We start from the raw sequence: 27,367 nt of genomic DNA on the forward strand, positions 1-27,367 counted from the left end.
GGTATTTTGCTAAGCAAAATAAATCAGAGAAAGACAATTATCATATGATCTCACTGATATGAGAAATTTGAGAAACAAGACAGAAGATCATAGGGGAAGGGAGGGAAAAATGAAACAACACAAAACCAGAGAGGGAGACAAACCATAAGAGACTCTTAATCTCAGAAAGAAACTGAGGGTTGCTGGAGGAGATGGGGGTGGGAGGGATGGGGTGGCTGGGAGGAGGGTATGTGCTATGGCAAGAAAAATAAAAATAAATTTAAAAAAAGATTTAGGAATATGGGGCATGGCTGGGCTCTAGCATACATCTTGATCTGAAGCAGTTCTTGTTTTCTTTCTTGCAGGTGAGGCGGGATCTGATAGGTTACTAGACTGATCCCCGCAGATTACATCTTCAGAATGATGGAAAGAGGTTGAATGCTAACACTACTTTTCCCTAGTTTTCTGGTCTTGAGCAAGTTACTCACTTCCCTGAGCACCAGTTTCTCTGTCAGTTTAATTGGGCATGGTGATATTTACTGCATAAATATGGTTGAGGATTTCATGAGACATAGTATACAAGGCTTCACTGATTGTGTCTGACAGTGTAGACAGCTATTAGCCAATTAAATCTGCTTACTTTATAATTATCTGCTGACTAATGAGAGGAAATAGCAGGGTACTATTCCCAGACCACACTAAAATGGACATAATGTGTGGGAAGAGATGTAGAAAACATTAGTTTTGTGAATAATAGGAAATCATTGATGTATCATAACAAGTCTCATTTTTAAAAACTTTTTCTGGTGAGGCAGTTCCTTTTTTTTCATCCAGGCCTTGGTTCCAGTGGAAGCATTTTAGTTCTTTGTCTGAAGGCCCAGAACCTTTCATGAAATGGTGAGAACAGTCTTACAGAATAGGCTGAAAACAAGCACAGCAGCACTCACTACCAATTTTCATGTTCTACTGTACAGTAAAGATATAGCCCTGAACATTTTTCTTGCTTTGATGAAGCAATTTTAACTGTTTGAATTGCTAGAGTAATAATTATTTCCAGTGGAAAACCAATAATGTCATTTTTGTTTTTTGTTTTAAAGATTTTATTTACTTACTTGTCCGCAGTGGTCTAGGGAGAAGCAGGCACCCCACTGAGCAGGGAGCCTGATGTGGGACTCTGTCCCAGGACCCTGGGTTCAGAGGCTTAATGGACTGGGTCACCCTGATATCCCTCATTCCCTGGTTTTAAAGATTCCTTTGGCATTCTGAAGTCTGCTTGTGGAAACTGGCACCCCTCAACATGGTCGGTTATAGTGTGGCCCCCTCTGACACTTAACTCGGTTCCTTGCCTCTTATCGTCTCACTTCTCACTACTTTTTTGATATTTTCATTACCTTAAACTGCTTGGTTGGTGATTTGTCTCACCAGCATGCTTTTGCACATGCAATTCCTGCTGCCCGCAATGCTTTTCCTGGAACCTGCCCTGCACCCCCTTCACCAGCACTTTCCCTGGGACGGAGTTTGTTAGGTGCCCCTCACACCTTTTTCACAGGAGCCTAATGCGTGGACATCACAGTACTTATTACTCATTTCATCATCCCTCACTGGGTTGAAGAGTCGTGGAAGCCAGGAAGTGGGCCTCCCATAAATATCCTTGAATTAAACCTCTGTTGTATGAATGTATGAAGCCTAGCGATCCCTCTCTTATTTCCAGTACCAGTAGGACTGGTATTCCTTCTCTGATATGTTGGGAGACAGGGACACAGACACCAGTTCCTGATTGTGAAATTGCAATCAGGATAAGATACACATCCTCTGTGAAGGGTGAGCTAAGAACACAGCTGAGCATATTGGCATCTTGTGATCCATTTTCATAGAGTATATCATATGCACATTTGGTATGAATAAATTTGGTGACTCAAAGCAGGCTATCTTGTGCATTAATGACTGTGTGCCAACCCCTGTCCCGCTTAGGTCTACCCAAGTATAGCCCTGGCGTTCCTTTGGGGAACCAGACTTCCTTCAGTCAATTGTTCTTCATTACATGGATTACATTGAGTATAAATGTCAACTAGTCCTAGAGATATGTAAATCTGGGCAGAAACTGGAAAATTAAATTAAGCTGACTCTTTGACGTTAGATAGGAAAAATACACAAGCAAAGGAGATGCTGTCAAGAATTAATCATTATTTTTCTTTAATTTGTGTTTAGCTGGCTTGTATGAATACAGAGATATACTCAGTACCCAAAGCAATTGTGGAATTAGCAGATACAGGTGAATCACCTGTTAGTGCTAGCAAAGTTTTCCCTCACATCAAAGGTAGCCCCTGAATACTGAACCAAAGGCTGTGTCAACTTATCAGTTGGCAAAAACATCCTGTCCACTTGGGATAAAATAATGAGCCAGGCAGATTGGTTGGCGGAACTGATGCATCAGCACTACTTGACTCTGGGGCAGTCTACCTCAGCAGACCTCCGCCGGGACAGCGCTTTCCATGGAATGAATGGCAGTAATGGTCTCGATAGAGTAGCCCAAGAAAGAGCACAGCAAAACTCATTATCAATTTTTATTTCCTACCATACACCAAATGTACAGCACTGAACACAATTTTGTTGTTTTGATGTAAGAAATATTAATTGTTTGAAGAAACAGTATACAAACAAGCTACTTCAAATTAAAAAAAAATGCATACATCATTGCCTTTTTGCTGTTTACAAAAGACCCAATTTACAGTATCTATCATTAACAGAGTTGAAAGGAAAAAAATCAGTGCACATTACAGAACACATCAAGTACAAAGGAGGCAAATAAATACAAACATACTTCACCAAACAGTCTGCTCAAACTATGCAAACACAAATAAATTAACCCGAAGTCATAGTAAATTATGGTAATAAATACATAGGTTGGTAAGAGATTTCTTTTAAATTAAATAAAATATATAACAAACTTGTTAAAATATTTAGCAAATTAAACCTTTGTCTTTGTAATAAGTGAACTTATTTGTATGCCTCTATCAAGTACTGTATAGCAAAATGTTTGCAAGTACATAACTTTAATAGAAAATTTTGTTTGGTGTCCCATTTATAATAGACAGCACATATGGTAGCTCTTTTTTTAAAAGTGATTTTTAAATTAACACCGTTCTAACCTAAGAACAGACATCTCATTTTCACTAAACTAAGATTCAAGGGTTCAAATGAACCCCAAACAGAAGATAAGCCCCACTTAGTACATAACAATGACCACAGTGTCATGGAAGTGGAATTACTGTTGATATTACTTTTCATTTGTGCAGGTAACAGTAATAACAGTGGAATATATCAAGCCTGTGAGTGCCATCACATTCAATCTACATATCCATGAGGCTAATAAAAAATAAACACTTTTGTTAAAGCACAGAAAATTAAGCCCACACTAAGTTCAAGTGTCCATTTACACGGAGGCACATTGCACACGAGGTGTGTGTGCACACCAAAAAGGCAGTTTAGCTGGTTGTCTATACCTTTTTCTTAAAAAAAATAAATATAAAAAAACTTTTGAAACAATGTTTAACTACTTTACAATCCCTGAAATAGACATTGCCTTTACTATAGCAACTACTAAACTCTGATCCATCCAGAAATCCAAGATTTGGGGCTCAATTTCATGCGTGTGTGAGTGTATGTGAGTGTGTCTCTCTGTGGGTGTATGTCTGTGACTGTGAGTGTGTATACTTTGTAGCGCTTGTAGCTCTATGGAAAGATTTTTATCAAATTGAAAGGTCTCCTGTTGCCTAAGGAGGGTAAGACAATGCCACCAGTGTTTAAAGTATTTACTTGGATCAGAGTAATGTATTTTTCATGTGTTACTATATTTCCTGTTCCTTTCCAGTCCACCCAGTAAGATAAATGCTATTTCAGGGGATATGGTATCTACAAAATTTTCCATTTGGATGTGTTTGTATTTGCTAAGTACAAATCTACATCAATATTGTCACTTGTATATTGTACCAACATATGGCAGGAAAGCCTGGCTGGTCACATCAAGTCTTATTTCTCATCTTGGGATAAGAGTTGCCAACTATCTGATATGACTTGAAAAACAAACAGACAAATCTGCATCACTAAAAAAGCTTATGTTTCTTTAAAACATGTCAAATAAATAATTCATATTAACTAAAACCGTACAGCCAAGTCGAATACTTTGCTGATTGCTATATTTAATTATTGCTAACAAATTCTGAACAGGCTGTTTTCCAGTACACTGTGCTACTGTGAGTGCGCATTTCCCACTAGTGGGCGCCATTTATCTTCTTATTTCTTCCCGCACCTCACGGCAAGCTCCTTTACAAATACAAAAGCCAGTAAAAGGGAGGAAAAGAAATGTGCAATAAAAATCAAACCGGACCATAGTGCAGTCCTTAGACAAGGATTTCCTTCTTACTTTTTTTGTTTTCTCATTTAAACCCAGCAAGGTGTGTGATTTGAGAATAGCATTTCTATTTAAATTCTATTGGAAAATAAATTAATAAACACACTTGTAAAAATATGGCAGACTTCAAAATGCAGTTAAAAGATAAAAAACTCTTTGATTAGAAATAAATAAAATATAAAAATGTCACATTTATTTTACATATACTTTACAAAAAAAAAATCCAAAAGAGTGCAATGAAGAAATAAAATTAAAACATATGAAAATAAATAAGATCTGATATTTGACTGCATCGCTTTTAATCCAAAGAGTCTATTATAGTTTTTCTTTCCTTTTTATGTCAGCTGGGGGGAAAAATTAGTGCAATGTTGCAATTGTAAATGCAGTACGGCAACCTATGTGCCTTAGCAGCACAGGAGTCCCTTCCAGATCCGTCTGTGTTACTGCTGTTTGTAATTTCTGTTGCCTGGCAGCGCTGTGGTCCTACACATGGATGCCCTTCACTGCCTGTTTGATACTTTCCAGCAGAGCTTTGCATTCCGGGGAATAGTCCCGTTCCAGATTGCTGTACATGTCTGTGAGTGTATTTACATATGCTTCAAAATTCTGCTCACTGATAGGCCCCTAAATGAAGACAAAACACATTGAACCAATCAGAGTCACTCAGGCTGGGACAAAAGGAGGACCTAGTAACACGAAGAGTATCAGTGACTCCAGGGGCTTAAAGGGAAGGGAAGAATCCATATGGCTGCTGGAGTTTGGGGAGATGGAGAGACACTGAGTATGTTGGGATTCAACTGTTCACTCTTTACTCCATTGATAGACTTGCTGTGATTGTTAATATTTTGCGGTCAATTTGGAGATGTGTCATATAGATACCTGGCTACTGAGCTGGACCCCTCAGAGCTGCACTGCTTCTTTGGGGAGGCTGCCTCAGCTTCAATTGCACATGTCCAGCATCACAGACCTCCTGTCTGCACAAGGGGAATGTCGGAGAGGCTATGGAGGAAGACTTGGCTTGAACCAGGTGGTTCCTTTGACAGCAGTGGGCTGGAATTAAAGGCACTTAAGATCTGAGCCAGTTGCTCACTAACCATCCTCACGCACCTTTTTGGCTATTTGGCTATTTCCCCCTTGTGGCATCATTGTAATATATCCTTCCATTTTTCTATCTCTGCTCAGGCAGCACATCAGATTCACCAAGACCTGCTTATCTCTTACTCTTTTTGTGTGTTTTAGTAGCTTGTTTGTCTAATGTGGTGCTTCAGAGAGTGGTCACTTGATCCATGCAAAATGCACGTGTGCCTGAAGGGAAGTGCGAGACACTAAGCGCATGCTTCTAACCATTTCTGGGTGCCTCCATTTTCCCACCTTTTGGAAAACATGTGAATGTGCTTTACTTGCTTCACAAAATGCTTGGAAGAAAGGATTTTTCAAAGGTCTAAATACTAGAGCAATAGAGGATGTTATCATTATTGCTGTTATTTAGAAGGTAGGCTGGGTAATTCTGAAGATTATCTTGCTGTGCTTAGCAAGATATTGATCTGAATTATGAGTATTGTCTAACCATGGTTTTCTGTTCCCTTGCAGTTTCTGCCCTTGCTGTGTCATGGGTTTTTTGGAGAGTTTGTAACTGGACCAGGACCCAGGCAGCAGAGTGGATAAAGTCCACACAGGAAAGCCTGGCTCATCTGGCTTTGGAGCCTGGATCAAATTACATGATCTCTGAACTTTGATTTCCTCAACTACAGAATGGGAAGGCCAAAGCTGAATGTTGGGTGTCTGTGTGAATATTTAGTGTAATCAGCCTTAAAAATCATCACTAGGCTGCCTTGCATATAGCTCTACAAGGTACAGTTTCTCTTGTATGGTAATGATTATCGCCCTCGACGCGCAAGGACGACAAGAAGCCCCAGTTCAGATGCATCTTCTCTCTCTTTATTTCCACAAGTCTACACACTTATATACGCTTACATGACCCATCAGCGAGCAGGGTACAGGAGGGAGCGAATCAGGCTGTGCACCTAAATGAACAACTTCGCTAGCAACCAATGCTGTTTATTTCCTCTTTGGGCGTTCCGCTTAGTCTCACGAGGCAATCCTAACCTGGCAACTAGCCAGGCGCCATCTTTTAATGGCAGAGGCCGCCCTGGCCAGGGGCCTGCCTCCGACAATGATTATTTTTATGGCATTTGTGAAGGAAAACATAGTAATAAATACAAATTTCAAGTATGAATTAGACAAATGTTCATAAATAATATTATAATAATATCTAAAATTTACCTTAATACTGGCCATAAGGTAATAATTTATTTTCCTTTGTTATCGATTTTTTTTAATTGTCAAGAGACACGTTTGGAATTGGGTAAGATGAGGGTTCCATGCTGCAAAATTGGGCAAACTGAGGGATTTATTGCTTTCAGGTAAACCAATCATATTTTTTCATGAAATTGCTGCTTCTTTATATATCTTTATATATAAATTCTATATATAAAATTTGCAGCTCTAAAGAACTTGCTCTAAGCATTAAGGAAATTAAAAGCCTTCAACAATGCAGCCTCTCGGGGCGCCTGGGTGGCTCAGTGGGTTAAGCCGCTGCCTTCGGCTCAGGTCATGATCTCAGGGTCCTGGGATCGAGTCCCGCATCGGGCTCTCTGCTCAGCAGGGAGTCTGCTTCCTTCTCTCTCTCTCTCTGCCTGCCTCTCTGCCTACTTGTGATCTCTCTCTGTCAAATAAATAAATAAAATCTTTAAAAAAAAAAAAAAAAACAATGCAGCCTCTCTTCCAAATGTTTGTAATATTTATGAAAATGTGACAGGAACTAATTATCTATGAATTTTAAATAGTTGCCAAAACTCAAATATATGTTTAGATTTTGAAAATAAGATTTTGCTCACTTTTATTCCATATGAGAACATGAATATGTTCTTCCTACTTAACGCCAAATTAAAAACAATTTTTTTCTTTCTTTTTTTTTTTTTTACGGTTCTTGAGCAAGAGTGGATGGCATGAATGGCTGTAAGTCTTCTAAGTTCTCTATTTAGAAATAAACTTCTTTGAGGGAGCTTTGGCCTCCAACCTTCGTATTACATTATAAAGCAAGTTTTGAATAAACCCTCACCTTTAAATGATTCCTGCAATTTCAAAAACCTTTGGCTTTCATGTAATTTAGTGTATGTGTCTGTCACGGTCCCCGTGAGGGAGGTGGTTGCCTGTCAGACGCGATAGAGCATGCGCACTACCTGTGTGGCTGCTGATGGGTGGCCCTCCTGGTGAGTGCGCAAGGGCGCTGCAACCGAGCAAGCCAAGGTCCTGCCTTGGACTTACCATCTGTGGAAGCTGAATGTCCGCAAGGCTTGAGATGAGAGCTTGACTCAGGCCCGCCAGCTCCTTCAGCAGGCTCTCGTTGTTCTGCTCTATGAGCTTGTTCTCCTCCTCTATTGTCTTTAGGTTGCTCTCCATAGATGTGATCTGAAAAGGAAGTAACTTGGGAATGTGAGCAGCTGGATTTGGAGGAGGGCAAGCGGTTTCTCTCTGAAGAAAGGCATCCGCTGAACCTGACTGCCAAGGAATGCGTACTCCTCCACAACTTCTCATAAAACCGCAACCCCTCATATTGATTTAAGTTTTGGAATCACATTCCCAAGTTTACATCTTTAGCCCAGACTTCCTATGAGTTGCAAACTCCACATTTCCACATGCCTATGTGGTGACTATCTCAAGTTTAGTATGTTCAAGAGTGAGCCTTTGCTACTTCCCCCAAACCTGCTCCACACATAGTCCTCATTTTCCCAACTTGAACACTGCTCAGGCCTGAAAGCCCTCTTTTCCTCATAGTCCTTCACAATATTCAAGATGGAGACTGTCCTCACCTGCACTGATGGCCCCTGGGTCCAGCCCCTGGAGTGACTATAACTGCTTTCTCATGGGTGGCCCTATGCTTGGCTTTGCCCCATGCAATCTCTTCTTGGTCTGTCTTCAACACAGCTACCAGTACAAGTCTCTTAAGATGTAAGTCTTAATATAGGTCAAATATGATTGGGTTAACCATTGGCTCAAAATAAAATATAAAAAAAAATTTCCATTTGGATAAATCTAGTCAGAGGATGGGGCAGATGTTACATAGAAGAATACAGAATTGAGAAATTGCTTGGATTTTTCTGTAAACAGTGTCTCCAGAAAAATCTCAAAAAAAACTGTTTCTAACAAATAACACATTCAGAGATGTTCTAGAAAATTCAAATGTGAAAAGTTGATCTGTTTATTTGAATTTTGAATAATATTAACTACTCTTACATCTTCTACTGACAGTTTTTCTAAAACACGATGTGCTCTGCAGGACTCTAGTTAAAGGATGATTGGCTTTATTTGCTTCTAAAGCCTTTAAGACACCCAAGGCAAAAACAGGAGTAGCTTTGCCTACAGATAATCAATGATGGCCCAGGATGATCTACCTAGCCATGCAATGGTGTCATCAAGACATGGTCAATGGAGTAAGATATCAGTTTATTTTTTTGCACAACACTTAACAGTTTTATGTTTTGCCTCCGCTATTGATTGTGATCACTTTAAAGATAACTAATAGCTTTTCTGTTGTGTTATTGTTGTTTTTACCTGCGTCTGAAGTTTCATCATATCTGCTTCAATTTTAAGGTTGGATTCATTCAATTCCTTTATTTCTTCATCCAAATGCCTAATTTCTTCATCACTCTCTAAACCTACAAAAAGTCAGACTATCTGAGTTTAAACAGAAAATATTAGACAGTGACAATATGAGTCATTTTATGTTTAAATTTGTGCTTTGCTAAGTGAAAATTGGACTTTAATTTGAAATGTTGAATTTTTACCCAAATCTATATCCAAGATTCTAAAAAAGTGGGTTAAAGAGTTCTTTTGTAAGAAAAAGGAGTAGAAAAGTAATACCATTTAATGTAGCATTGTTATGTTCCAAGTATGTTGCTACACATGTCTGCAGATAATTTCTGATTTAAACTTCACTGCATGTTATGGGGCATGTTCCATTATACCTTTTTCACATGTGAAGACACTGAGTCTAGAGAGGTTAAATGCAGCCACACTCATCACGACAGAGGCTGCATAACCTGCCTGTGTCCAGAGTAACAGCAGAGCTAGGAATGAATTCCATAGCCCATGCATCCTCTTGTACACTGTGTTGTAAGAACAGTTACGACACGAATTATGCTGATTAGTTGTATATTTATTACCTGTGTGGAACCTTATGAATCATCACTGGAGGCAGAGCTGGGGTGTTGGCAGGGGGCTTAGAGTCCAGGGTCACAAAATTTGGGTTCCTTATGTAGAGCTGGATAAGGAGCAATGCAATCTAGGAGAAGGAACATGGGCTTTGGAATTCAATGCTGGCCCTGACTCTTGAACCTGACAACTTACTTAATTTCTTTGTGCCCCAGTTTCTTCTTCAATAAAATAAGCATAAAATCTATGTTATAAGAATTAGTGCAATAAATTATAAAGTGCTGAATGAATAGTAGGTTCTCAGTGAGTGGGAGTTATTTCTCATCACTATTTTATAGAAGGAATATGAATGCATTTTAAGTATTTTTTTTTTAAGTTCAGAATGGAAGGTCATATTAAAAAGGACAGAAGCAGGACATGAGGTGAGTTAATCTGCATCAAAGAGATGATGACAATTAAGATGGATAAATGTAAACTTCTGCATTTATTTTATTTTATTTTATTTTAGATTTTATTTGACAGACAGAGATCACAAGTAGGCAGAGAGGCAGGCAGAGAGAGAGGAGGAAGCAGGCTCCCTGCTGAGCAGAGATCCCGATGTGGGGCTCGATCCCAGGACCCTGGGATCACGACCTGAGTGGAAGGCAGAGGCTTTAACCCACTGAGCCATCCAGGCGCCCCATAAACTTCTGCATTTAGATTTAATAAGATTGAATTCACGAGAGCAAGGATGAGAAAACTGACAACTTGTTTGAAAGAGTTCTAGACTCTTACACTGCCCTGGGGTTACTACTCTGGACAACAGTTCACTGTCCCCTGAAAGTAAACTTCACGTGCTCGTGACCCAGCAATTCCATCCCTAGGTACACACCTGAGACAAACGACTACAGGTGCACAAGAGGAGGCATGCATTAGATGAACACAACACATTAACAAAAGCCCAGCCTGGAAACACACTGCATGCCCGCCAAAACAACATGAATGACTCTTACCAATAACATGTTAAGAAAACTGTGAGCTCTATTTACATAAAGCTTGATAAAAACAGGTGGCTGCTTTGTGGGTCCTTAATGTTTTATTTTAAGTTACTAACCACCTAAATAAAAGTGGGCTATGCATACACCAATGAAGAGACTATACCACAAGATTGATCTAATATGGGGCTCTGAGATTCAATAAAGATGAAAAGCAAACCAACAACTAAGATCTGGGTATTTTAGTACCTAGACCAATTTGAATATGAGTCAACAGTGTGACACAGCTCCTAAGAGAACAATAAACAATCACCCAGGACCACACTAATGGTTTTATTCTGGATTTTATCCAGTATTTATTCTGGTTTTATTCAGGATTTATTCTGAACTGGCTGACTGTGTCTGGGGAATTTCACTGGTTTCTGAGCACCAAGTTTTACCAGTTGGTATCCAAGTACAGGATCTTTATTTCTCAGATGAGTAGGATTGAAATACTTGTTTTTCAGAACACCAGGGAGCATAGATGATCCATTAAACAGGTATTTTGAGTGCTATCAGCACTTAAAATTTTTCTGGTTTGAGCAAATGAAAATTTCTATTGCTATATTTCTTTGCCAAATTGTTTTTCCTTTTTGTCTCTTCTCAATAAAATTCCACTTCAGAAGATAGCATTTTCTTACAAAGTATCTGGTGAGACAGACAATAAGCAAGGAAGCAACTGATAAAATATGAAGAACTATGAAGGAAACAAGCAGGGTGCTGAGGAAGCCCCTTTTAATCTGAGAGTTTACTGATAGAGTAAAAAACAGGCACATGAAAAGCTTGGGATTGGGTTGGGATGAGCACCCCAGGGGAGGGACTAGAAAGCACAGGGGCCTGGGGAGGGAAGGGAATGGATATTTTGCTTCCGGGACTATAAGAAGTCCCTCATGAGTGAAGAAACAGGTCATGGGAGACCTCACAAAGAGCTTGGGTTTATTCCCTAGACAATGGGAGCCAGTGAAGAATTTTAAGCAGGGGAGTTGATGGGATCTGGTTGGCTTTGTGAAGGCATAACTCAGATCTGAGTAGAGAATGGGGTGACAGGGAGAGAGAACAGAAACCAGAAGACCAGCTAGGAGATTATCACTGGGATCCTGGCTCATCTGATGGTTCTTTGTCCCATGGAAGTAGTAGTAAGTGTAATAGAAGTGGACTCAACATAAAACTTGTAGGTGGGATTCGCAGCACTTGTGATGAATGGGAGGAAGGAGATAAGAGAACGGAGGAATCAAGGAAGACTATCTGTTTCTGCTTGAGCAGCTGGGCAACTGGTGGCATTCCAGGGATGAGGGAGCCTAGGGGAGCAGAAGCTTCCAGCAGGAAAATCAAGAGTTTAATTTTGGCTGTGAAGTCACAGATATTTGTGAGAAGACTCTGTGAGCCCAGATTCTTTGTACTGAGCTCTAGTTAGGATTATATTCCCCTGGCATCCAATGCAGCGAGGACGCTCAAGCCTCTTGACGAAGATGGGGCCATTTGAAAGATGCCTAAGAACAAAAGCCTATGGGGAAGGTATGATCATGAGATGAGACCTCAGAAAAGGAACATTGTGATGGGATCCAACACATAATAGACACTCCATAAATTCTCAGGCAATTAATGGATAAATGAACTAATGTTTTCGTAATGATTTCTGGAATTTGGGAGGATTTGTTTTTTTTAAATTTTGAGAGGAAGGTAGGTATTTTAGCCAATCTCTTTGTCATTTTTTCCATGGATACATTACCTTATCTATTTCTATCGATTATTTATCTGTCAACCTCCTCTCCATACACAGTCTTTAAGAGGCTCTGCTCCTGAGAGGAACTGAGAGGATGCTGCAGATTTTGAATTTCACTCTGCACTTGCAAATAGGAACTCATTGGATTCTTTAAGGATCCCGAGAGGCAGAGATACTTCTTACCTCATTTTATGGGTGGGAAAACAAGGCATGAAGAGGTTAAATAGTAAGCAGTAGAGCTAGGATTCAAAATGCAAGCTCTCTGGTTCCAGAATATGTTCTCTTAACCATTTTAATGCTACCTTTACTCATGGATATTTAATCTGCTTTGAAATTTTCAGTTAAATATTTGCGCTGATGTTCCTTGATGGATATGCATACAACAGAATAGAGAGTAGAAGTAGAGGGCTGGGTTAGACTAGCCATATATTGTTGACCACGGAAACCATATAAACTTTCCGCTAAATATTTTAGTGGAACTATTTCAGTGTTTCCTTATAGAAAAGCCTGTTTAAAAGCAAAAGAATACGCTTTCTTTACTTGGTACAAATCTATGCCTAATATACATAATTAAGGATTACATAACTTATAATAATACTTTATATTCTGTATAAATGAATAAGGGATGTAAACACTTGTATATAGCAGATATGCTCAATTTATAAGGGGCTTTAAGTTTTTAGATAAAGTTTTATCCAGAGAAGAATAATGTATCACAATATATAAAGCATGGTTATTTGCCACATGCTAAATATAAGAACACATACATAGGTCAACCATTATAACTTTTATTTGTCTCAGAACAGAAAGGCAAGGGTTTATTCATGTACAGATGTTCTAATTTTATTATCAAGGACCAGTAATGGTCTTTAAAAAATTAGCACGGCAATTTAATTATAGCAAGGAGAACTAAAGATCAATTCTTCTAAAATAAACATAAATATTTTTGGTGTTGACGTTCCATGTTTTAATTGGTTTGTAGGTAAAATTCTCCTAACATGTTAGGTAATCTGAACAACTGCCTGAATGATTTGTATCTATTTTAATTTAATATAGAACAACAAAAAGTTTAAAGTCATATACACTTTGTACATTATTGCAACTTGATTTCTTTTCAGGAGTTGGGGAATGTTGGGTTGCGCCTGTTTTATAAGTCATCTAGGGAAGCATGGCTGTATCCAAGCTTTAAGGTAGGGGAGTATGGAGAAGGGCTCAAATAACTTTAGGTCCTCCCTGACCCTCCACTGACCACTGACTTGAACTCAGGTGGATTTTTCTTCACACACAAGTCATTGTGGGTTCTCAGGCTTCAGAAAAGCATCAGCCCCTAGCTTTTTAGATTATGAAAATGTGTAAATTTTCCAGTTTCCTGGCCCATTTAGAATAAATGCACGTCAGACACTTGTCAATGTGTTCCAGCCATCTTTCTGCTGCTTCACATCCTTTGGAAGTTCCGCTGAAGACGCTCAATTTAAAAAGCACCCTTCAGGGCATGTGCACCCGAATGTTTATAGCAGCAATGTCCACAATAGCCAAACTATGGAAAGAACCTAGATGTCCATTAACAGATGAATGGATAAAGAAGATGTGGTATAAATATACACAATGGAATACTATGCAGCCATCAAAAGAAATGATATCTTGTCATTTGCGACGACGTGGATGGAACTATAGGGTATAATGCTTAGCGAAACAAGTCAATCAGAGAGAGATAATTATCATATGATCTCCCTGATATGAGGGAGTTGAGAGGCAATGTGGGGGGTTTGGGGAGTAGGAAAGGAATAAATGAAACAAGATGGGATCAGGAGGGAGACAAACCATAAGAGACTCTTAATCTCACAAAACAAACTGAGGGTCGCTGTGGGGAGGTGGGTAGGGAGAGGGTGGTTGGGTTATGGACATTGGGAAAGGTATGTGCTATAGTGAGTGCTGTGAAGTGTGTAAACCTGGCGATGCACAGACCTGCATCCCCGGGGCTAATAATACATTATATGTTAATTAAAAATTTAAAGAGTAATAAAAAAAATAAAAAGCACACTTCAAAGAAGGTACGTGCAGTCCATCTGCTCTGAGGTTACTATAACCATCTACTAGGGGGTTTGAACAGCCCAGTGGAGCTGTGTGTACCTGGCCCACATCTCACTGGCACTCTGCAAAGCTTTACTATAATTTGTTGCAATGCCAATAGCTTACTGTCTTGTTCTTATCTTCATTAGGAAGAGCCTGTGATTTCTATTATATTTACTGTTAAAGGTATTGCTGGTGTTCTTATAATGAAGGCTCATAGGAAATACTTTCATGCACTCACTTCCAGAGAAAGTTTTGCTTTGAATTTACTTGCTGACTGTGTGATTCTTATAGTGATTATACTCTCCTTTTGCTTTGGGGTTTAAAGAGCTGAAAGTCAAATCTGAGATCCCTTTTTAACCACTGCAAAAAGGCTTGCTTCACACATTCCGGTTATTATCCTCAGGCTTGTCCCACTTTGCTTTCTTATCTTTGATCTCCTTTTGTCTCATTTTTTTGAATTAACTTCTAACTAGCTCTTTCTTAATGTAGCATTGCACTCCCCATCATTTAACTATTGCTTGAAAGGAGGTGACATATAAATTAAAAAAATGTATATGTATACACACACACACACACACACACACACACACACACACACAAAATTGTGCCAGTTTCATAGAAAATGTGCTAAGAGGCAGTTGAGAAGTGGGGGATTTCCGAGGAACAATGAAAAACATCTGGAGAAATCACTTTTACTGAGCATCTAAGTGTTGGAAAGAATGTCCAGCATAATCTCTAACCTCCAGTTCTTTTATTCCTCCTCCACAGGCAAATTGACCCCCTTCACCTCTTAGTGGCGGCTCCAAGAGGGAGAGCAGGTCCCCAAGAGGCCACTTTAGATAATGCATCTGACAGCAGATGAAAACCTCAGAAGGGAAATTGTATGAGGCTCAAAAGTGCTTCTCTCCTTCAGATACTGCATATCTTCTTTGTAAAAAATCATAGCAAATTAGAAAGATTGGGAAATGCTTTCAAAGAAGTAAGGTAAAAACAGTTACTCCAATCCAGTTATGTGCCAAAGACATCATCAAATCAATCTCCCAAAACAAAACAATGCTTTGCCATTGTTTCTAGATGCTTTAGAATGATGATCTAAGGAAACAACACATGCCTGAGATGACATTGATGAGAACTCTTAGGAAAAGCACTCAAGAATCAAAGAAAAATGGGAGGATCCAAAGATAGAGCTCAGAAACTGCATTACTAACTTCTATAAAGCATTGACACTAGGGAAATATAGATATAAATTTAAATCATCCAGATTCATCATAAATATTTGAAGATGCAATAAACCTTAAGGATTCAAAGACAGATGCCAAAAACTGTATTTCTTGAAATATGATAGAAGGCTTACAGCAGGAACACACACACACACACACACACACACACACACTCATGCAAAGGTGTGATTTTGAGGACTGAAGGACAAAAGTTCAGCTGGTGTGTCTTAGTCCTTCCAATGGTAATGCTTGAGTTTTTGTGTTAGAGATACTTAATGAAAAAGGAAAGAGAAAAACTCAAGAAGTTGTTTTTTAGATGAAGTTATAGTTTTAGTTGAGATTCAAGGAAAACATCCTTCTTGTATATTAAAATTACACTTTCCATATAGAGAATAATTTGGCAGGCAAACAACTTTGGAGAGCTACAGCTGAGGCCTTGGTGGGGATGGCAGCTTTCTAGCCTTGTGCTCTTACCGCCAGTTGCTTTGAGCTTGATGGTCATTAGTTCTTCTGAGACCTTGCCCTTTTTGATGGCTTGTGCATTTAGAGGACATCCAGATAAGCTGTGAGAATAGAAATAGTACCAGTGTGTGAAATACATATTACCCCCCCCTTTTTTTTAAACACATGTCACTACATCAAAAACTAATGACATACTGTATGGTGACTAACATAACATAATAAAAAAACACATATTACTTCTTACAAAAATTAAAATTTTGTATTCATCACTTACTAAGTCTTTGACTACTAATTACATTATAATCTGCAGTCTCTTTGTAGAAATAACACATCATATCTATGAACACAAAAGCAAAGGCCCTCAGATAATATAATTATGTTTTGGTTTTGCTCTTTAAATCAAAATTCAAATAACTATTACTGATATTATCATTTAATTAATTGTGTTAAAATGTTACTATTCTGCATTCATACAAGTGCCTTTTTTAAGGAATGGTTACTTTATTTTCTGTAAATGTAAAATAGTACATATGTATTACAAATAAGAATTGTTCCAAATGAGTCAATATTCCATGAATAATTAAGCAGGATCTAGTTCTTCCTGTCTTTTATGTACTACAGTCTGATCTTTACAGAATGACTCAAATTAAACCCAAAATAATAAAAATAAACTGGTGTATCACATGCCGTTTGGACAGGAGAACATTTCTACTTTATACTCTTAATTTTTTAAACATTACTTTTCATTAAAAAAAAAAATGCCTATGCTGAAAGGAGAATGAAAGGAACCACTAGAAATATATTCAAATGCACTGCCTGCAGGCGGTGTATTGTCCTGCAGTGGGGTTTACATCTTTTCCTTAATTGCTGTATTCTTCAGCTGTGCTTCCTTTCTTTAATGTCATCTGTCTTATTTAAATTGCACCAAAATGATAATGAAACATTGAACAAAATTTGTTTGCTGTAGTAGATGATCAGATGATTTTGTTGTTTTAAGTAACCATTCAGTCTTTTGCAATTTTGTTGTATTTTTGGAGATGCAATTATTAAATAATGTTAAAAATGGTCACAATCAGCCACTAAGAATATTTTTTTCCTACAGATATTTGGTTGCAATTCATGTACAAAAAAATCATTTTCAATTCAAGCATTACAACACTTGGCAAAGTGAAAAGAAATATTTCTAAAGCATGGCCCTTAATAAATGTTTGCTACATGAAAGTGTGTTTTTTTTTCAAGATTTATTTATTTATTTCAGTGGGGAGAGGGACAGAGGGAGAGGAAGAGAGAGTATCCTAACCTGACTCCCCTCTGAGCAGAGAGCCAGATTTGGGGCCTGATCTCATGACCCTGAAGATCATGACCTGACCTGAACCAAGAGTTGGTCCCTTAACCAACTGTGTTACCCAAGCGCTCTATGAATGTATTTTAAAGTACATTAAAAGTTATTCTATATGAAGATTATATGAAATCCAAAAATAATAGATATGTAATACTACATAGAAAAAGAAAGATATGTGGTTTGCCAAAACTTGATAAATTATGAAATATTTAACACAGGAGAAGAAAATAATGAAAAAACACAAACAGAACAATAAACCAGATTTTCCCATTTTGTAAGATTCTCACCATACAATGTGGCCTATATAAGCTTCGTTATATTTTTTCTTTTTCTGAAAAGTTTTTATAAGTCTGCCTTATTTTATGTCATGTATTGTGTTCTCAGAAAATGGTCATGAACAGGATTAATATTTAGTTGGTAGGGTGGATTTTAAAAGTGACCTGTAGTGGGGTGCCTAGGTGACTCAGTTGGTTAAGTATCCATCTTTTGATTTCAGTTCAGGTCATGATCTCAGGGCTGTGGGATCAAGCCCTGCATGGGCTCTGCGCTCAGTGGGGAGCTTGCTTGGGATTCTCTCTCTCCCTCTCCGACTTCCTCGCCTCCCCACCCCTCCCTCTTCCCTCAAACTCGCTTTCTCTCAAATAAAGCAAAAAAATCTTTTAAAAGAAAGTGACCTGTAGTAAGTCCATTTTTCATGTAATGGTAATGGCTACTAATAGCTTAGGAGAACATCCCTGACTCTGTCCTCTAAGCAATCAGTTTTGTTCCAACAATAAGACAATAAATGTCCAGTTCTAACACAGTGGTGAGGAGAGTTAATGAAGTGTCCACAGCTGTGTGACTTAGAACCTAAGAGTATAGTTAAGTTATGAAAGTGAGGGTATGGTTTCACAATGTCACTTGATAGTTTGTATCTTCCAATGCAGTTACATCTTCCAGGGTATAAAACAAATCTTCAATTAAAAAAAATGGGATAAAAAATGATAAAATGTCATTTTTCCTTTTGAGGATGACCACATCCTCCATGGGGATTCAAACTATTGCTTAAGAAAAGATAGAGGTTGACTGGGGTGTCTCTGTCAAGATTTGGGCTCTGAATTGCAAAGGCAGGAAAAAATGTCTTTTATGGTTTTGACCGATTTGCAACTTAATCACATATCATGGCAATTTTAAACCATATCTTCATCTGCCTTGTTAAAGTGATATTTCTGATGATACAGTTTACATGGACATCACTGTTTACATTAAAAAAAACTCAAAAAACCCTAAAAAATGACACTTATGGTACAGGACTAAATGAGGTCTAATTATCATAAATGTTCTAGTCTGAAGTTACAAACATCCATCTTGTGTATGTGTGTATGTTTGTGTGTTTGAGTGTGTGTGTGTCTATGTGTCTTTATACAAAAGCATTTGTTTTCCAAGATTGCCAGTTTTTCAAAATAGAAGTATGCCATGCAAGACTCAAAGCATGGTTTTAAAATAGTCTGTAGATATGCTGATGTAAATGCATGGATCACATTGTTCTCAACCATACTGTAAGGTGAGTTTTGTAATTATTCCTGTTTTGGTGCATGTTAGAGTGAGAAAAATCACGAAATTCACCTTAGAGAGAATGTCTGGGGAAAGACTGTGAGGCTGCCCACAAAAAGATCCCCTGAACACCAAGGATGGAGATGATACAGTGCTCACAACAGGGGCTCTGCTTTACTAACGCTGTGTGCAAGGGCAATCCCTGAACTGCCCTGTGCTTGTCCTCTTCTGTCAATGGAGAATAATTGTACTACCTCTGTAGCTCACAGGGTTTTGTGAAGGATTAAAGGAATAAACCACCTAAGGTACTTAGAACAGTGCTCTCTACTGGAACAGAGCGTGCCCTGAATAGAGGTTCTCCGTTGTCAGGGATGGGAAAGATTGCCAAACAACCTTGTGGATTTGAGGGGCAAAATACGGAATATAGAAAAGTGTCTCATAGGTTAAATCATGCTATTTCAGCATGAGTCATTCCTACTTTAATGAATTATTAATGAATTATTGCATATATATACACATATGTTAATATAATTTTTATGAAAGGGAAAGGAAATTGTCTGGGTCAGACACCATGTTGTGCCAGGCTATAAGTATAAGCTAGGCACTTTATTACATTATTTCATGACATTCTACATATAGTAAAGAGAAGCATTCCACCTTAAAGAGAATACCCAAAGTGAATTCAGTCTCTTAAATCTTCCAAGTAGCAAGAGAACTCTCTAGTGAAGAAGAGTGAAGTCTGAATTATTCTCTTGTTTTTATACATAATTATTTCCTTTCTCCTAGAAAATAATATCTTGGCATTAATGTTGAAGCCTAATTTTGAACTCATAATTTTCTTTCTCTTACTACGAAATAGGTAATATGTACCTAGATACATAGTGTGTATTTACAGTTTAAAGAATACTCTCAAAGTGAATACCTTTTACCTTCAAACCTGAAGATGTTTGAAGCTCCCCATGCCTTCAAAAATTGCCTCTCCTGCCTCCAGATATAACCATTGCCTTGAATTGTAGGTTGATGATACCCTAGCTTTTTAAATGCAATATTGTTACCTGTTTTTTACTTTCTGGAAACAGAAGCATGCCACACATATTCTTCAACAATTATTTTTCTGCTCAGCATTGTGTTCTATAATCCACTTAGAACACAACTTCATTGTCACCACCATGTGGCAGCACCCCCCCACCCCCCGGGACACATCCTGACTTTGTGGGTACGTGGGTTGTTTCCAGTTTGGACTTCACAGAGCAATGCTACCACAGACATTCTCAAACATGTCTCTGGGGTCCATTGTGCATGAGACTCTCTGAGGCATCAGCCTAACACCTCAGTATCTGGGTTACAAGGTATGTCCATTTGCCCTTTTTCAGCTGGACTCCTTCAAGTCACTTTGCTTCCTGAAATGGCTCTACCAGTTACTCTTCCACTGCTAGTGGGAGCCCCTGTTGCTCCCTATCTTCACCAAGCCTTAGTGTCATCATTAAAACTTCATGATTTTTAAAGATAATCCTGTTGTTGCTGACTGAGGGATGTGCCCGTCATAGTATAGCGTTAACATTTCATGATCAGTGTTAACATGGATATTACTGAGTCCACGATAAGAAAGTCAAGCTACTGTGCAGTTAATATGCCATTAGGCACACTTGATTTGTGACTGTCGCTCGCTCCCAAATATGAAATGAGGATTCAAACTCAGAATAACACAATGTGGGCTATGTGAACATGGCCATGCATTTGAAAATAAAAAAATAAACCACTTAAACATGTAGGTTTTCTCGGTAAGCAGATATGGCTGTATATCCACTTAAAACAGCAATTCCTGGAAGGGTTAATTTTCTGATACCGTTGATATGTATCTTTAAAACCAAATAAAATATAGAATGCCCCAGCTTTTCTCAGTTTGCAGACTGCTCACACGCAAAGCATCAAGGCTCACTAAAGCTTCACTGGGTTTTTAAATCCACATCACACGCAGGGAACAGTAGACTAGAAGGATCCTCCTTGATTGGAGAAGTGGATACTGAATCTGCTAGCGCCTTTTCTTTAGGTAGAATGTGAACCAAAAAGCTGGACTAAGATCAGTGTTCCTGAGAAAGGGCTCCATTGAAATCCACCACACTCAGTGACAAAGGAATTAAGTCATTGTGAAACTATAAAGGGTTTTCTAAATCTCTCTCATCCTGTCGTATACTTAGTAGTCACTGTGTCATTCTCTTTCTGGCTGCTGGGGATGAGTCACATCTCCCCAGCAGCAAAATAACTACAATTTGGCCTGAAATTGAACCAGTTCACAAGAGGGAGGGACATAAATATGTAAAGAGAAAGTTTACAATTACACTACATAATAGAGTAAATATCACCACTTGAAATTGAAGTGAACCATTAAAAGACTAAACCATTAAAAAATAGCAGCATAAGCAAATTTGAGAACACAAAAGACAAATGCAGTTTCTACAGCACTTAACAACTGTGTAGTAAGTTTTCAGAAACAGAGGATATTACATTTTTCATTCTTCAAAGGAGAATGTCTGGCAAGTCTTGCTGCACCATCTAAAGTGCTATGATTAATGAACTCAAGGAGGGATTTTTCCCTCAACCCAAAGCCATTGAGGTGAACACAACCACAACCACAACCACAACACAACACAACAAAAGGCAGAAAACAAATGTTACCTTCTGTGGGTGACAAAAACATTATTTACATGGCCCAGCCCATTGCAGCCTGGCAAGGGACAGTGTGGTAGCTCTTGTTTGTTCAGTTTCCAGGAGAGGGGGCCCCCACTGAGAGGATTCTCCTTCTGTCTCTTGGCAGCCAGGGGACAGCCAGAAGCTGTGCGGTGGGACGTGTATTTACCTGATATGTGACCTTGTCCGTCACACCCTATCACAGGACATCTAGAGAGACACAGAAGAGTCATTGCCAGCTGGGAGACACTAGATAACGCACACAAAGCGATGTAAGTAGGTAAATAAGAAGACAGTGGCAATTCCATATAGTACAGATGGCAAGTGGTGGAATTAAAGAGTCTTTAAAAATGCCAGCAAAACAGCACTGTATTACCGGAAATAGTGATCCACAGGGCTGAGCTAAGCAAGGTTTACGCATTATCTCCCATGATCCTCACTGCAAACCCACTGAACATAGTGTTACTGTCCCATTTTCCGGGTAGAGAAAATGAGGCTGATAGAACTTAATTAAGTTGCCACCCAGTTTACAAGAAGTGGAGTCAGGTTCACACCCACACTTTTTAGCTCTAGAGTCAACCACGTAAGCTCTGCCGTGCTGCCTCCAACCAAAGACCACGCGTATAAGATGTTCACCGCTTTGCCCTACACTACGCAGCGCATTGCCCATAGCGCTGGAATGTTGGCTTTTAAATGTCTCAATAATGCATTGAGAAATGTTGCAGAGCAAGAAATTTAAGATAAAATTTCACCTTAACCAAAATTAAAGCTTTTGGGGGAAATGTTGCCATATTTGTCATGCTTGTACTTCCACCATGCTTTTTTTCTTTAAAGCAACTGGAAAAAGTATAGACTTAGTTTTGTTGTTATTGTTGGGTTTTGTTGTTGTTGTTTGTTTGCTTGTTTCGGCATTATCAAAGAACTTTGTACACATAGCTAGGGATAAGATAATTTGCTCAAGCTTTTAAACACTGATGGCTTCTTCAAGGGTCCTTGGGTTTAACTGGGTGCCTCCACCCCTCAACCTCAATCAGTGCTTAGTTGCCTCCCAACCAACATCCCGCCCATTTGACCAACAAACTACATCTGGCCACACCTCAACTGACAATCACACTCACTTGAGTTCAGGGTCTTCTTTTTCTTCCTTTGTAGGCGTCATTTTGACACTACCTTTCCTGGCTCGAGGGCAGCCGGACAAACTAAATATGCAGACAACAAAGAACAAAACCAAACCAGGTGATTTCACTGGCCGCTGCTGTCAACATTATGACTGCCCTCCTTCAGAAACAAAACTGATCTCACCTTCTGTGCGAAGCATAGTTTCCAGTCACGTGCCCTGAACCATCACAACCCGGAGTCGGACACCTGGAAAACGCAGGAACAGAGCGCAAGAACCGCATGGTTGTAGTGGAGGCAGAGAGATCATGACACATTCAAACAGAACTAAACACAATGAGTTGCTTTGCGTTGGACTCTTTTTCCTTATATACAATGAATTTTTAGCTAAGAAAACATTTTTAAAGAAAATATTAAGATATGTATCTCCTGGATGATGCTTAGCAATGTATTAGCTTTTATCCTACCTTCTTTTTTTCTTCTTTTTAAACTTCATTTTGGAAGGAACCTGAAATTTGGCCCACAACTTACTGCCAGGCTTCTGTCTAAATCATGCAAAGTTTTTCTTTTTTGATTAACAAAAAAGTTTTCCAAGTTGTTTCTGTGCAAAATTTATTTTGTTTGATTTGATCCACTGCTGCAATAATCCATTAAATTCAGATGAACAGGAGTGGTATATACGAGCTCCAGAGACTTGGCACATTAATATAATTGCCAAAGAACCTAAGTTGTTTGCACCTGGTCTGTTCTGCCTCATGGCCCAACTTAAATGGCCTTTTGGAAAATCCACCCATAGTTATTATCAACAATCAACCACTAAATTTGGAATGAAAAGGGGAAAAGAGGAAGGGGAATCCAATTTCACTTGGAATGCTGAGTAGGAGCAGCTTCAAAATACACTTGAAAGTAAAAACTGAATAACCAAACAAGAAGTCAATAAATGTCTTTTTTTAAATAGAAAAAAACCTAAAGATGTTACTTATCAGATGGCTGCCTAAAACACGTAAATACTGAATATTGTTGTAGAACTCAGTCTACATGTTTTCAATATTTTTTTCTAGAAATAATATTTAGAGAAACTATTTAAGAGAACCAATAGCTATTATTAAGGTACAGAAATGTACAAGTTTAGAACAACTGAGTAAGATTGAATAATAAATACTGAGTAAGATAAGTAAGTTCAATTGAGTATGACTGTCTGGCACTCCTCTCTTTTCAATCCGTCAATCATGTCTCAACCTAACATTTTTACATTTCAGTCTAGAAAAACGGCAATCTATAGCATGATTTCCAGAATCTATACCGACACAATCAACTGTTCTTTACATATTGAATATGAGGAAAGTGTATTTCATAGTTCCCTCTAGTATTTCTGGTACTAATATTCCCAAGTTTTAGATCTGCTTAATATTACAGTCACATCTTCTTTCATAAATTTGTTGTTTGTAATTTCAAACAAGAATTTTAAACAAGTTAGAAAAAGGGAATATTAACAAAATATTAAGAAAATAAAATATCTGAAATTTTACTCGTGATTTAGACACCAAATATTGTTTCTACTACTTATACAAATATTGCATTATCATTAGATGTAGTAAAACTCACTTTTTTAAAGATGTTATTATTACAAATGAGTTTCATTAATTTTGTTTAATGTTATTGGTTACCTTTTCTAAATGGGTGCCCTATTTTAAAGGGTATAAGGTAGACTATAACTTCTTATTATTCTATATGTAATATAATAAGATGTGAAGAAAAAATAAATGAAAAATTTGGAATAAAAGAAGAGAAGAATAGGAAAAATAAAATCAGTAAGTAGAAGTTAATATATACACATGTGGTTTTGAGATCCTAGGTTGAAATGAGCCAAAATTGTGTCTAGGTCCCAGAATCGAAAGACATACGATTCAAAATTCCTATAAGGTAAAATATTACGCAGTTTACTTGGGATTAGAGGATGAAAGTGCTTTGCCACACTTTCATAGGTCTGATTTAGTGTACAAATTCTGAAATCAGCAGAAAAAAGTATTATGTTTAACTATTCTATTCTATTGTTATTATAAAAAATACTATAAAAGAAAAAAGATCCGCAAAGCAAGAAAATGAACTAAATAAAATTACGATGAGTTGTTTTTAGTCATTTGGACTTTGTGGTGAAAGAATGCATTGGTTATAATTGATGCTGTCATGACTTAACTACTTGTTAGTGAAAACCCACACCGGGCTTGAATGAGGGGAGTCCTAACACAGTGATGAACTAGGAGGTCATGATTCCGATACTTACTTAAGCTCCTGAGAGTTAGCAGCCATGAGGGATTTAAGAGTCTTATCTGCTAAAGGACATCCAGAAACACTAAAAAGGGATGAGAAAAAACAAAAACAAAACAAACAACACTGACATATACATATCCGACTCAAATGGCATCTTGAGTTTGTGAACATATGCTAAATTTACTGGTGACTGGGGATTGGGAAAAATATAACTAGGTTTGAATCTGGCTTGTCTACTCTAACCAGTCTGGGCTTATAGACACCTCAACTATTTCTCATAGACTCAGGTTTTCTATTTTATCAAATGAAGGGCTTTAACCCAATGAGACTCCCCAACTCTAGAATTCTGTAATGCAATAATTACTGATTCGGAGTTCACTTCCATTGCACACTAAGGGGTGCTGGCTTAAAGGTCTAAACCGGTGCCCAAAGGGAAGGCAAATAACATCAATGAAGAAGGTAAGTGGAAAGATTAAATGCAGCTTTTTTTGCACTGTTTGTGACCTGGTATTTGCCCAGGGCTGAGTCTGCCACATCATTCCACAAGGTGAATGGTCAACCCAAGTCACCTTAGTTTCACTTGGGTCCTAAAACTAGACAGAGCTAAAGTCCTGACATAAACTCTAGCTTTTGGTTTATAATCTACACAATGAAATCAGAAAACTATCTTTGACCAAAAATCATGATTTCTATACCATATAAATAAAAAGCCAGAAGACTTAACTTAGCTTTACTTCTGGGGAAAAAAACAAAAAACAAAACAAAACAAAAACAAACAAACCCCAAACCCCAACTAAATCACTCTTCAATTCTGGATCCAGGTAATATCTTCCTAGAATGGGTGAGAATAAGTATTCACATTAGAATAAGATGTTGTAGGTGGTAAGGTACCTGCGATGGGAAGCATAGTTTCCTGTGACATGGCCACTTCCATCACATCCTGGTGTCGGACAGCTGAGTCAATAAAAAAATATAGTCTTAAAGTCAAGTGCTTTTCACAGATTCATTTGCTCTGTCTATAGATTATGAGGTAGGTTCTCTTTCCAAGATCAATTAACACCATGCAGGACACACAGGAACTAGTGAACTAAGGATTTATGTTATCTAGGAACCAGAAGACTAGAAGAATACTGGCATGATATGAAGGTATTAGTTTTCAACATCACCTTAATTCTCTGACTCAAATCACATAGAAAATCGATGCCAAAATATATGCTCTAGTGATGTTGTGAGTCAACAACAAAAGATGTTTTTATTTCTTTGAAAGTATAAATGTTATAAATTCATGTTTTATAAAGAGAGTGGCTCTTAGGAATACTGGCACCAATTATATAACAGAATTCAGAAAAGAATTTTTATGAGTCTGAGGTTTTCTTTTCTTTGTTTTTATTTTATTTAAGTAGACTTCATGCCTGGTGTGGAGCCCAATGCCCAGCATGGAGCCCAATGTGGGGCTTGAACTCACGATCCTGAGATCAAGACCTGTGCTGAGACCAAGAGTGGGCTGCTTAACCAACTGAGCCACTCAGGTGCCCGAAGGACTTTTTTGAGTTCTTAAGAGAAGGTCATCATAGCAACTTCATATATATTATAGAAACTGCCTGAAAGAGAATATCTTTGAAGATACTACATATACTGGAATGTAAATTGACATTTTGGATGGAAAAGGTGCTGACAATACAGAAACCGATAAGAAGTTTAGTAATTAAACCTTGGGATCAGTTTTATCCAAAGCTTGAAACCATCACAGACAATTGCTAATTAACCACCAAAGCAGTAGGCTCTTCTGGCCATCTACTAAAGACCAGAGTCTGTATTGGTGTACTTCATTGTATCTCAGAAGCTGGTCACATTCTGTGTATCTTATGTGTGTTTTAAAAATAATGTAAGAGAATTTGCTTCCATAGTTAATAGATTCATTGGTTTCTCAGTCATTTATTTTCCTCTGATGCTGCTCGAAAGTCACTCATTTGGAGTAAGCAGATTGACCCCAGCCCACTCAGTGCTATTTGTGGCAGTGTTAATCAGAGGAAAAATCAGTTACGTCATTCAGGCTTCTGGTTTTCTCTGACATGCTGCCTAAAGTGAACGCTTATCCATATGTGTAGAATACAAAGTTTACCCCTTGTCACATTTTTAGTTTTTTGTGTGTTTTTTAAAATTTTTTCAATTTATTTATTTTCAGAAAAACAGTATTCATTATTTTTTCACCACACCCAGTGCTCCATGCAATCTGTGCCCTCTATAATACCCACCACCTGGTACCCCAACCTCCCACACCCCCGCCACTTCAAACCCCTCAGATTGTTTTTCAGAGTCCAT

General features: G+C 38.2%; 1 protein-coding gene across 4 annotated transcripts in view; it reads right to left on the reverse strand.

The window, feature by feature from the left end:
- Nucleotides 1-2,528: 2,528 nt before the first annotated feature.
- The window catches only part of ST18 (ST18 C2H2C-type zinc finger transcription factor), a 105,031-nt gene continuing 80,192 nt past the window's right edge, over nt 2,529-27,367 (reverse strand). For 3 of the 4 annotated variants that reach the window (XM_059394570.1, XM_059394568.1, XM_059394567.1), the window contains 9 exons: nt 25,937-25,999; nt 25,059-25,127; nt 22,961-23,023; nt 22,777-22,857; nt 21,647-21,868; nt 16,108-16,196; nt 9,005-9,108; nt 7,718-7,861; nt 2,529-5,014 (listed from right to left, as the gene is read on the reverse strand). In XM_059394570.1, the coding sequence (XP_059250553.1) occupies nt 4,874-5,014; nt 7,718-7,861; nt 9,005-9,108; nt 16,108-16,196; nt 21,647-21,868; nt 22,777-22,857; nt 22,961-23,023; nt 25,059-25,127; nt 25,937-25,999 (976 nt within the window). In that variant the 3' untranslated portion in view covers nt 2,529-4,873. The remainder of the gene's footprint in view (nt 5,015-7,717; nt 7,862-9,004; nt 9,109-16,107; nt 16,197-21,646; nt 21,869-22,776; nt 22,858-22,960; nt 23,024-25,058; nt 25,128-25,936; nt 26,000-27,367) is intronic. The other variant, XM_059394569.1, reaches the window with a different exon arrangement.

This window comes from Mustela nigripes, chromosome 3 (genome assembly GCF_022355385.1).
Source record: "Mustela nigripes isolate SB6536 chromosome 3, MUSNIG.SB6536, whole genome shotgun sequence".
NCBI lineage: Eukaryota > Metazoa > Chordata > Mammalia > Carnivora > Mustelidae > Mustela > Mustela nigripes.